The 12,937-nt window shown below is 49.8% G+C and overlaps 1 protein-coding gene across 1 annotated transcript; it reads left to right on the forward strand.

The window, feature by feature from the left end:
- The first annotated feature begins 1,659 nt into the window (after positions 1–1,659).
- ATCAY (ataxia, cerebellar, Cayman type) lies at positions 1,660–12,382 on the forward strand. The gene is made up of 11 exons (XM_009323456.1): positions 1,660–1,736; positions 6,132–6,196; positions 6,560–6,781; positions 7,572–7,757; positions 8,433–8,535; positions 9,084–9,215; positions 9,621–9,707; positions 10,197–10,295; positions 10,570–10,605; positions 11,490–11,525; positions 12,274–12,382. The coding sequence occupies exons 1-11, from the start codon at positions 1,660–1,662 to the stop codon at positions 12,380–12,382; spliced, it is 1,152 nt and encodes a 383-aa protein (XP_009321731.1).
- The last annotated feature ends 555 nt before the right edge of the window (positions 12,383–12,937 follow it).

The raw sequence follows: 12,937 nt of genomic DNA on the forward strand, positions 1-12,937 counted from the left end.
TGTGACCGTGTCATGGGCATCGCATGCAGCCAGGCGTGGGGGTGAGGACAGAATACATAATGTGCGTGCTGGGAGGACAGGATGAGAGACACCGGCCAGGGAGAGAGCCCTGCAAGGCTCACAGCCAGCTCTTTGCTCTGATTCCTATCTCTGCCAGCGCCTATAATAAAGATGGATGCTGGATTTACTCAGGCCTCTACGTAGCTTCATTCCTTTAAAGCAGATACACACAGACAGATTTATCTCCCTCCAGATCTTCACCAGCGACACCCTCTGTAAATTCAAGCCTCCAAAGGAAGCAGAAGCAGCACTGGCTCTCTAGAAAAGCCTTATAGCAATGGGTCAAACTCTGCTAGATGCTGATTTCCCTGACATCAGGGGACAGACAGAGTAGCTCCATCCACTTGGGAAACCACCCTAGGTCCCTTATCCTAAAAAAACCCCGTTACTATCCAGCCAGTGCCTGTGTAAAGGCTGAGCTCAGGAAGAACATTCAAAACTGTCCTGCAGTGGATGGGTTAATGCATGTGCCCTACAAGCCGATTTCACTTGAACATGTTCTATGTAAGATAAGGCCTGACCTTGTCCCCCTCCAGGCTCAGGTGCTACTAAGCTCAGCTGCAGCAGCATCCAGCTGAGAGCAGTGTATGTGCTCTCTCTAACCTGCAAGGACTGGTCCTGAGCCCTCAGCCAGACTTTGTTAGGAGTTGCAGGTGCAGTTCCTGGGAAATAGGTACAAAGGTCTGATTTTTGCTGGCTGGCAGCGTAGGAACCTTCTAGTGAAGGCAAACAATATATGGTTCTAAGGGCCCCTCGCGCTGCTGGGCTGTTAGTATGAGTGAAAACGAGGCTCACTGGATTTGAACTTCTGTTCGTACCAGTGCTGGAGAAAGCCCGAACTAGGAACAGCACACCCACCTTGCCTCCATTTGAGGTGCTCCAGTTTTTTGGCATCTGCTTTGGTTTACCTGGGAGCAAGTGAGAGATGTGAATTCTTCAGGGGTGTGGAAGGACATTCAACATCCCTGTGAAGGCCTCCTCACCCTCCTCCATTTCTCTCCAGGTGTGGGGACAAGCATGGGGATGGAGCACAGACCAGGCAGCAGTAGTCAGGAATTTCTCTGCAAAACCAAAGCCATTAACTTCTGCCCAGGCCAGAAAAATGGAAACTGGTGCCACTGCCAAAACAACCTGAAACCAGCCTGGGAGGAGCTATTTCTCCTCTTCCCTTTCAGCCACATTTCATTTCCCTCAGCAGAGGTGCTTGTTAATGTTGAGATTAGTATTGGAAGAGAAGTAGCAAGGGAAATTGGGTGGGCATCAGCCCAGACCGTGTTGATCCTCAGGGAGAAGAGCCAAGGTCACAACAGAGCAGAGATATACCTGTTGCTTTGACCCAGGGCCAACCTCACTACTTCTTTCTTGTCCAAGGTGTGTCAAGTAACCACAAAACCCCATGTCCTTGCCTTGTTCCTTTTGCAAAACAAGCAGCTACCACGCTCTTCTCTGTGGAGCATGGTATCAGCATACCTGCACTGAACGGTTCAGATTAAATGCTCCCCGGTAGTGATGCTCAATGCCAACCTCTCTGCCTTCCACCTTCCAGCCTGCGCCCTTCCTTGAGGGAACCACTGTGCAGCCAAACCCTCTCTGAACACGATGGGAACCACAGAAGCCACTTTGCGGATGGAGAACGTGGATGTGAAGGAGGAGTGGCAAGACGAGGACTTCCCCAGGTTTGTTCCCTGCAAAAAAGCCAGGGAGAATTTTATTTCTTCCTGTAAGAAACCAGCAGGGCATGGAGCATGCAGGTCCCTCTCACCAGCCTCAGAGGCAACGGGAGCCTTAACTCCAACAGGGCAATTCTGGCCAGAGAACAGAGCTTTTGTAGCAAGGCTGCTCTGAATGCTTAAAAAATTTTGGGAGGCATCTGGCAACCCTCTGTGAGCATGCCAAGGAGAGGGTAAGGAGCCGGGTGCAGAGGACAGGGAGATTAGCATGGATGGATGCGTGCATGTAGGATGGATGGATTGCATATAGGGATGGATGGATGGATGGATGGATAGATGGACATCCCCCCAGTCTCTGAATCAAGCAGTGTCTCCCCAGGCAAAGCAAATGCTGCTTCACCAGGAATTTGCCACAGGAAGCGGAGTCATTGGGATGCAATGTCCGCTGGCACTGACACGCAGAATCTGAATTGTTGCAAACCTTGTAAGAAATAATGCATGGGTGACAGAAGGTGCCAAAGTGGCAGCTTTCACCTTCACAGACACTTTATTAACTGCATAGAGTGCCAAAAAAAAAAATCCCTGTAAGCTCAGCGTGTGCTGAACTCCCTGCAGCCACCCAAAGGGTGCACCCACCCTCATCCTCGCCCCAGTGTTGCCCCACACGTCCAGCGCTAAAGCCCATGGCCCAGCAGCAGCTCACTGGGGCACACATGGCCAACACCAAGCCTTGCTGCAGCTGGGGTCTGGGCTGCTGAGGGGCTTTTCAGGGCTGTCTCGCCCTGTCCCAGCTGCAGCTGAATTCCCCCAGGCAGCCCACAGAGCCCCTGTATTCACAGACAGTGGCGCAGTGTGCTGCGCGGGTGGGCATGCACAGCCCCTGCCGTGCTAGAAAGGGTCTCCTGTTTCCCCTGGCATCGGCAGATGAGCTTAGCTCTGTTTACCCTGGGTCCAGCTGCATCGCTAATCTAAGCACCTCTGTCTGCCAGCCCAGCACCCGGCTCACAGGACATGGCTTGTCCTTCCGCTGGCCCCAGAGGTGGGCTCAGACAAGCCCTTGGGTTTCTAGGATGGATTTTTCTTTCCTCTGAGAGCAGAGCTGAGCAGAGCTTTGGGCTGGTGGACCTCTGCCAACCTAAGGCTCCCCCAGAGCGCTGTGCTGACAAGCTTTTAATTGAGTAGAAAGGAAAGCGAGGTACAGAAAGGAAAGCGAGGTACAGAAAGGAAAGCGAGGTACAGAAAGGAAAGCGAGGTACAGAAAGGAAAGCGAGGTACAGAAAGGAAAGCATTGACCCAAGGCTCCCTAGAAAATCTGGGGACAAAACTGTTCTAGCACCTGGATACCTATGCACTAACCCACACCATCATGTTGGAGCAGGAGCTGCCAGGCTCCGTTTCACACTTGCCATGCAAGCAGCAAACTTACCCCAGCCACAGTCAAGCCTTCAAGGGGTATTTCTTCTGCAGAGCCCTCTGCACCACCTAACACGGGCATCATCGCTCCTGCCTGGCAAACAAAGCGCAGGGAGAGGCAAAGGGATGTGACCATGGCTGGGTGGCAAGCCAGTGGCAGGGACAAGGCCAGAGCCCTGTCAGAGCCCAAACAAGCTCCTCAGCCTGATGACAGGCTGCTGCAGAGGGATTAAATCAGGAATGATGCCAGTGAAATAGAGCCTGAACAGCCACTAGGCAAATGAGAATGCTAGCTGTGTTTAACTGGCATTAAAAATAAATAAATAATAATTTTCAAGACACTTCCCCCTAGAAGCATTAAAATAATAGGGCAGAAGCTGCTGCATGTGGGACAGTAGCTGTCTAGCAGATGATTTGCTGCATAGCTATTTTTGCTTAGCTGTGATTAACCAATCTTGCCACAAAAAAACCCCATATCCTAGACAAAGATCTGGGCTAGGGGGAACTGAATTCAGCAGCTCATTGAGGACACAAGGCGACATTCCCATCCCTCCCCGAGAAGCAGATCTGCAGAACAGCCTTGCAGGCTGCAAAGGTGCAATGCCAAGGCACTTGAGCAAGCAGCGAGGAAGCGGAGAGGAAAGGGTTCCCCCTCCTGCTGCTTCCTGAAGGTTTAGCCTCCTGTCGACAGTCTGTCTCAGCTGTTTGTGCAAGTGCCGTCCTGCAATGATGCTGTAGCGGTGCCGCGGGGCGGATGCAGGAGCATGCTCACTCCATCACGCATCCATTGGATCACGGTCGGTGAAGGCTCGGGCTGGTTGGGGCCCAACAGAAGGTGCTTATAGAGGGAAACTGGGCAGCACGCTATCAGCAGAAAGCAAAATGGTGGCACCCGACCCTTAGAAAACCTGCTTCGTTCAGAAAATTTGGCATCTGGGGCTAGCTGCATTTGGGAAGGAAGATTTACACAGGAGACTGGGAGGTAGTGATTCGAACATCCTTTGGGAAGGTAAGAAAGCCCTTTTCTTCACCTCTGACTTTTGAATTGCTTGTCTTAAATGAATCCTAGCATCAGAGAGCAGAGTGCCTGACTGCAGCACGTACTCGGGTACAGCTGGGCCATTCCCCCCCCTCCTTTTGATGCCGTATCACCAAGTTGTGCCAGGCGCCAGCTCACAGTCAGATAAACAACCAGCCAGGCCCCATTCAAGACAAAAGCAAAAGGGAGGAGGAGAGGCTGGAAGGGGGCAGAGGGATCTTTCTGACTGCTCAGGAATATTGTGGCAGCCCACAGGATCTGGGTGCTGCACAAGCAAGGAGCAAGCGCCTTTGATCAGGTCTCCAACTCTCATAAATATACAACAACCAGCTAGGAGAGGATTATCCCTTAATCTAAATATTTATAGGGTTTAATTTGGCTGGTGGCTCTGGTGTCACGGCAGCACGAAGAGGAGGCTCTGTAGGGCAGAGCTAGGCTGTATCCTCCTGCGGACTCGGAGGTACCAGTCCCCGCCTGCCCCCCTGCCATCGCTGGACTGTAAGGCCAGCAGCTGCTGGACACCAGCCCCGTGCACAGTTCCATTCTTACATTCCCCATTCTTACAGCACTGCCTTAAAACTGGTCAGTTTTCCCCCACGTTTCACCTCCAGGCTGTCTCAGCACCCAGGATTTTACACCTGGAAGCATGAGCTCTTCCCCCTGTTGAGGGGAAGCTTCCAGCAAGGGGCAGGTGAAACAAGGATGGCTGAGAAGGTCCCTTTTAAACAGATCTTCGACATCATGAACTTATCACAGGGCTGGTGGGGTCTGGTCGGGTTTGGTCATGCTGCACAAGAAGTTTCAAACCCAGCTAATGCCAGGGGATGGGCACAAGTCCCAGCTCAAATTAAGGGGAAAAGTGTTCAGAAAGTGTCCGGCTCAGGGTGGGCAGTGTGCTGCTCAGCCGCCAGCTAGGGTTCCTCACCACAGTACTGGGGGCCAGATTCTGACTTCACTTACCCCAGCATGGGTCAGGAACAACTCCAGCAACCTCCACAGGGCAACAGCCACGTAATGAGATTTGGCATTAGCATCTGTATGGGAAAGCCAACTTTTAAATCAATTGATGCTTCTAGCCTCCGGCTGGAGGCACCAAGAGGGTGCAGGAGCCAAGCATGAGAAGCTGCAAATCCTGACCTCTGCCGTGGAGACCAAGGAAGGGAGCGTGGCTCAGCCTTTGGGTCCGAAATACGGGTTTGAGTGCTGGTGCCTGGATCTTAGCTCAGAATGAACCGGCTTCCAAACCTCAGCAGGGTTTGGGTATCACTGTCAGCTTTTGCCAAGCGGTGGCTGAGGTGAGGGTGGACTGACAATTCTGGGATCACACCTAAGGTTTGATCCTTGCCTTGAACACTGACTGACTTAGAGCAAAGTCACTATAGACCAAGGAGGCAGCTGCCTTCTGGGAGAGGTGGTTGTGGCAGGTGCTTTGGATAAAGTTCTGCTCTGCTGCAGGGCCTGTGGCAGAAGGCAACTGCAGATGATGTTCACTGGTACCCTTGATGAGGAGCCCTAGAGCTTGGCACTGCCTCTCAAACTTCTGACAGAGATAAATATGGGGATAATATGGAAAGACTGAGGATGTTACCAGGCTCTTGGCTCAGGATTTGTTCCCGTGCCCCTGGCTGGATTTTCCAGCCTCTTGGCTGAATGGCAGCATGAGAGATGTATTGGGGGGGTGTAAATGCAGGGATAGTTTGGAGGTTACTAGGGACTGCACAGTGCTCCAGTACGAAAGCACAGCTGCCGGGTTGCTCTTGGGCAAATCACCTGAGGGTATCCCTCAGGCTGAGCTCACAGGCAAAAGGGAAAGGGCAGAGCACACATGGGGTTGCACGTTTTTCCCTGATGTCCCCAGTTCTCTCCACTGTCTGCCATGGAGTGGCTTTCTCCTAAACATCACCTGTTACCTCCTGTCTTTTTACCCCCGCATCTTGGCTTGCCTGCAGACCTCTCCCAGAAGAGACGGGGATGGAGTTGCTGGGCAGCCCTACAGAAGATGAGAATACATCCTGTAAGTACCAGCCTGCCTTATCAGGAGTTCAAAGGAAAGCAAGCCTATGGGAATGGCAGCTTGCAGTTAGGGCAAAAGCCAGTTCCCTTGGAGTATCCGCAAAAATTCCCATGTGGGGGAGGAAACCAGCAGAGATTTGAATTTGCTAGTCTTTCACAAGAAGCTGGGGGAGGAAATAGGTATCTCAGAAGTGTGGGCACTTTTATCCAGCCATAGCTGCAGGTGTCCAGTACCTTCCAGCTATGATCCACCACCCTTAGCTTCCAAGACCATAGCCTGAAACATGCATAATGAAAGCACCATGTCTTGCACTAAGGATACAGGGCAAGGACAACCTGTCAGTTATTTTCCTTTTAACTCCAGCTCCCCCAAATACGTTAAACTTTAATGGGGCGCATCGTAAGCGGAAGACACTTGTTGCACCTGAAATCAACATTTCCCTGGACCAGAGTGAAGGCTCCATTCTCTCCGATGACTTCCTGGACACACCAGATGACCTGGACATTAATGTGGACGATATTGAAACTCCTGATGAGACAGATTCCCTCGAATTCCTGGGGAACGGGAACGAACTGGAATGGGAAGGTAAAAGGCTGGTTTGGGGTGAATGTCGGCAGAGGTTGGTGCTTTTTTTAGCCTCATTTTAACCACTTTTTACACCACTCACCATCAGCAGCTGAGGACCGACTTCCTCAGCAGTGAAGCACAGCACACACAACCAAGCCCCATCTTCCACACGGTATCTGCCCCACCAGGACCCCAGCTATAGCCCAGGAGTCTCAGTGCTTCAATCTGGGGATAGCGTGGGCAGAAGTAGTTCAGGGACTTGCAAACACCTGTCTAGCCATAATTCAGGATAAGGCATAAGGCTGTGGGCACACGTGCCCTTCCAGCTGCAACTGGGCCACCACCCCAGGCTGGAAGGCGCTGCCTGCTAGGCTCTGCCAGTAGAGCTGTCACGTGAATGTTCAAACATCTTGAATAACATGGCCTTTGCTAACCTGGCTGATTTTGACTGAATCGGGCTAAGAAGGACTCATGCAAGCAGCTCTGCTAGCAGATCAGAAGACAACCAGCACAGGCGGTGCCCTCTTCAGCCAGTATAGATGGATCTGAAGGAAGATCCAGCAAAAAGTCCGGTGCCCGACCTGTGACTGCAGGTACTATAAGCAGCACAAGATGTTAAGCTTATTTCTATTACAGTTTGGCAATGGTGCAAGATTATTAAGAACCACAAACTTACACAGATCAAAGCTGCAGATGAAGCAGATGATCCTCAGTCTGTGGTTGTTACTGGCTCTTACTGCACACCAAAGCTCTTGCAGAGCCTCTTTGCACATTACATTAGAGGCAGAAATGTTTGTCCCTTTTCCAGATGACACTCCCGTAGCCACAGCCAAGAACATGCCTGGGGACAGTGCAGACCTGTTTGGGGATGGTGGGACAGAAGATGGGAGTGCTACTAATGGACGGCTCTGGAGGACTGTCATCATTGGAGAACAGGAGCACCGCATCGACCTCCAGATGATCAAACCCTACATGAGAGTGGTGACACACGGAGGTGAGGGAGAGGGCGGCCTAATCCTGGCTTGGTGGATTTCTTTCAGTCCATCTTTGTCAAGCTGGAGGGGATGCCGTGACTGATTGTTTTGACTGTCTTTAGGGAAAAATTGCTATTCATTTTGTACCACTATGTGGCAGATAAGCACAAAAGCACCCAGCTCATGCTAAAAAACATACAGCCACCATAGCAATGTTTCAATAAACAAAAGTAGGGATAACACTGGCTCTGAGCAAGACTGAATATATCCCGACCCACAGCCCCGGGTGCGGGCAGCGTCGCCAGTGATGAAGGGACTGCAGGTCCTTAACCCCTCTGCAGCTCAGTGCCTGAGCTGTCTCGGGAAGCACAGCTAAAGGCCAATACGTCCACAGTTAGTGACCATTTCTGAAATCTGAGCAAAGCCAAGCAACGACCCAGGGCAAAGCTCTCAGCTCTGTGCTTTGACACACACAAATTCCTACCCTGAACCCCACATGCATGTTATAACCAAAACCAGGATCAGAGGCAAATCTAATTATGAAAGAGGTCCATTAAGAGGGACAAACACTTACCTAGAGCTGAACAGAGGCACAAAAACCAGCCCAGGCCCAAATCTTGCAAAACATCTTTGCTGCTATTTTTCCTTCAACTCTGGAAAGAGTCACTGATGCTGCCCGTGTCTTTCTTTCCCAGGATACTATGGAGAAGGTCTCAATGCCATCATTGTCTTTGCTGCCTGCTATCTCCCGGACAGTAACCTGGCCGATTACCACTACATCATGGAGAATCTCTTCCTGTAAGTGGCTGGTCAAGGTCTATGAGGGAGAGGAGGGTGAGGAAGGTAACTCAGGCTCTAGGGAAACAGCTTCCATGTATTCATTGCACCAGGAACCTCAGCTGGAAATAGTTTGAATCCAGGCCAAATGTACCCAGTGTGCAGCTGCAGACTGGAGCGAGCATCACTGGGTAAGACACTGTCCACAGCATTTGCATCCCAGGCCAATAAATCATTCAAACATTCAGTGTTAATTATGCCAGTGATGGACTCACAACCAGGCTAGAGCATACGTATACAATGCTGAACAGCTAGTAGATGCTACTGCTAGGCAGAAGAATAGTGCAGGGACGCCCATCAGTGCGTGCACTATGCTAACATGTACCAGCAATCCCTGAGAAATACCCCTAGGCATCCTGCAGAAGTACCAGCTGAATCTGAAACCTGTTCCAAGGTCTACACAGAAAGGGTCTGGAGACCTTTTGGGTTAATACACAGGCACCTGAAGAAACCTCAAGGGACCTTTTCTGAGTCTCATATCCCTGTTGCTTTTGATCACCACCCAACAGATACGTGATCAGTAGTCTGGAGCTGCTGGTGGCTGAGGACTATATGATTGTGTACCTAAACGGAGCAACGCCCCGGAGGAGGATGCCAGGCCTTGGCTGGCTGAAGAAGTGCTATCAGATGATAGACAGAAGGTGAGAATCCTGTTGGTGTGGCCTCTTCATTCTTCCCAGTCCTCTTCCACTACTTCCTCCCAGTCTTCCCAGCCACCTCTCCTTCCTCACTCCCCAGATTCCATAATTTCTTCCTCTATCACGGCTTTCTGACTTACTCCGGGCTCTCTTTCATCACTTCCCTCCTTCCCTCACAAGCACCTTCACAGAGATCAGGCTAATACAGCACCCAAGCAAAGCAGTACTCCTACAACCTGCCAGGCCCGAGCTTAAATAGGGTTCCTAAGGCCATGGGCAAGGCTTTTGTCTGGAGACCCAGCTGAGGCTGGTGAGCATCGTGATGCCTATTAGTGCCCTGATACATTACAGGTGAGTTTAAGAAAAGGTACTTTGAATCTGACTTTCTGTCCCATGGCTTTTCCGCAGGCTGCGTAAAAACCTCAAAGCATTGATAATCGTGCATCCTTCATGGTTCATTCGGACAGTGCTGGCTATATCCAGACCCTTCATCAGGTAAATATAACATGTTCCCAAACTCGGCTGGTTTTGGAGTGGAAATTTAATGTCATGAACCAGATCTTAAGCTCACCTTTAACTAGTAGCGACCGAGGTGAGACTGTTTGTCATTTGTCCTACATCTCTCTGATACTTCCAAGGACAACTCTAGAGGTGGTTTTAAGAGACACTGCGGTGGTCTGGATCCAGATCAAAGCTTGTGGGTAGCGCATAAAGATTCACTGGGAAGCGCAGCAATGGTGGTCCGTTTTCCCTCCTACAGATATTGAGAGGCGGGGGTCAAAGCAAAGTGTGGTACAGTAATGTGGCATCTCACCACAATTCTTAGCCATCAGCATATTAGCACGGGGAGGAGATGGGTACACCCAGACTACAGAGGATACAGGGATGCAGAACTCCCCATTTCCGTCAGGAAAATTCTGACTTCCTATGGAGAGAACATCAAAACAAGGCCTTAAGCACACACCCTTTCTCTCTCTCTGCCAGTGTGAAGTTTATCAATAAGATCCAGTATGTTCACAGCCTGGAGGAACTGGAGCAACTTATCCCAATGGAGCACGTACAGATTCCAGACTGCATCTTACAGTGAGTATCAGAGGGACCCTGGGGCACACGTAGCTCTGAGGAGGTGCAGGACAAAAATCCTATGTAGCAGAATATTGTGTTGAGTCAAACCCCATGTATTGGAAACGCAGAGCCTGGGGCGAACCTTATCTCACTCATATACTGGTGCCAAGCAAGAGCCTGCACACTGTGCTAGTTTAATGTTTCTGTCACCTTCAGAGCAAACATTGTGTTTTACTAAAAGTGAGCAGTCCCGACTGGGAAACATTTAAAGAATGTTTCCTGTTTGTTGCAGATATGAAGAAGAGAGGATCAAGGCCAGGAAAGAAAGGTAAAATTAATTTCGGGGAAGGGGGGATGGAGGGTGGGTTCATTTTCTTGGGATGTTGTTGCTTTCTCTCATCATTATTTGTGTTATAACCAGTCAATTCGTGTTCCTCCTACCCCGATATCCTACACTTATTTTCTACTGATTTTCTCAAAATAAGCAAAAGCTGCAGGTGGGAGGAGAAGCTTGGTTAAAAGGTTATTTATCTGTAGAACTGTTCCTCTTAACCCCACGAGTGCACACATCCTGAACATGCACCGTATGTGCTAGCAAAGGTCATCAGAAATCTCTCCATGTATAAAGATGGCACATTTTCCTCATATGACCATGCAAGCTGACCTTAAAGTGAGAGCTAGTGCTTATTTTTAAAAGCCACTTCATTCTGCTAGAGTGGCATAAAGAGGGCCCTTAGTTTACAGTTTGTTTTGTTTCATTTTCTAGACCTGTTCCATCACCGGTGATTTAGGGTAGAAGTGCTGGCCATAAACAGTGATAACAGTCAGCTCCGCTAAAAGGAAAGGCAATCACAGACCAAGGAAAGACCAGCTGGGTCAGCACAAGAGCGATGTGCTATAACACCTCCTCGTGCTGGTGAACTGAATGGGAGATGCAGTTTGGGAGGATTCAGTTCATTAGCTGCTGAAAAGCGAGTCATCCAGTGCAAATTAGTCAGCTACCTCCCTGTAGGGCCAACAGAGGCATCCTGAGAGCATTAGGATTATCAAGGCTGTATATCACAGGGACAAGAAGCTAACAGTCACTTCTGATCAGACCTGTAACCTCTTGTCTGAGCTCCAGCTAGCTCCCTAGAAAGGCCTTAGATACTCTACTCTTTCACGCTGCTCGCCCCTAGATGATAGATTTCAAATGTGATTTTGTGTTTACAGGGCAGAAGAGAAACAAGACATGGCCGAGAAGGAAAGGTAACTACTCTTTTCTTATTTATCTTTCACTTACAAAATAGCTTAAACAGCCTTTGGTGAGGAGAACGGCCCTATTGCTCGGTAGCACCCCCTGGGGAGCCAGGCTCTGCGCTCTCAGATGTTTGGACCCAACAGGACATTTCTCAAGTGTCTGGGTACTGACAAAGCCTCTCCTCTCCCTAACAGCTCCCTGTGCCATCACTTTTGTGATGTTATTGACCTTCACCGATGCGAATGGATTCCTGACGCTGCTTTTTACCTCTGTAAAGCTAGCGAACCCGTTTGGTCATGGACCAGAGCCAGAGGCACCAGGGAACGTTCTCCTGACATTCAGTTGTAGCATTTGCATGATGGTGCAATGCAGAGGGCCAAATACTGCTGTCAGGCACATCTCGGGTGTGCACAAAGGCAAGATACGAGGCTGTAACATTAGATGGGAAGGAAAATTCTAGGGAGGTTTGGAAGACAGTGTCAAAATCCTATGCCAGGCTAATTTGGCCTGGCTTTGGCTCTGCTTCAGAGTGATATAGCCTCTCCTTTTTTATGCTGTCTGGCTAGCTCCTGAGGGGAAACAGTGCATATTTCTGCTATTCTCTTCCCAGAGAAAAAGGAGCTTTGATCAAAATTGCCAAGGTCCATTGGATGAGTCTGAATTGTTCCGAGAAACAAATGGGACCTCAGGGCCAAAAGAGAGGGTGATTAGTTTGTGGTGGAGATTCACTTATTGTTTTGCCGGTTCTCTTCCAAGCAGGCCTGTGCCCCCAGCAGAGGATCAAGAAACCAGGTTTGATTTGTACCTCGCTCTTTTGTTTGTCTCTCTCTGTGTGATAGATTTCATTGTGTTTGTAATCCACTAACAGGAAAGGCAAGACTGGGTTAGACCCAGGACCTCTTTAGCCCGGTGCCACCCACCTAGCACAAAAGAGGCAGCAGCCACTTTGCAGAAGGGAGGTACAAAACCGGGAAGCTGCTGACACCTTCACCCCGCCGCAGCGCGGCTGCGGTCACAACCACAACCACTGCAGCTTGTCCCAAAGCATGGACCGGTCACAACTGCAGCTGCTATGGAGGCACTTGTGAAAAGCTGCCCCTCAATAAATCACCTGGCATTTGCCACATGGTAAAGGCGTGCACATGGAAAGTTACTGCAGAGCTGCCTTTACCCTACGGTAACTTTTTCATGGTCCTATACACTCGGGAAAAGTCCTTAGAGAAGAAGAAAGCCCATTAAAGCTATGAATGACATTATCTTTGGCCCTGGTACACTTTTGTAGAGGATTACACCCAAACATACTCATATTTTTTGACATAGTGGGAATAACAAAATTTATACTACAATTTGCTTTCTAAAAATAACTCTCTGTTCCTTCCCAGTATGTCATGAATCGAAGTAGAGTGGAATGAATGGAGTA

The sequence above is a fragment of the Pygoscelis adeliae genome, unplaced genomic scaffold (genome assembly GCF_000699105.1).
Source record: "Pygoscelis adeliae isolate BGI_AS28 unplaced genomic scaffold, ASM69910v1 Scaffold590, whole genome shotgun sequence".
Lineage (NCBI taxonomy): Eukaryota > Metazoa > Chordata > Aves > Sphenisciformes > Spheniscidae > Pygoscelis > Pygoscelis adeliae.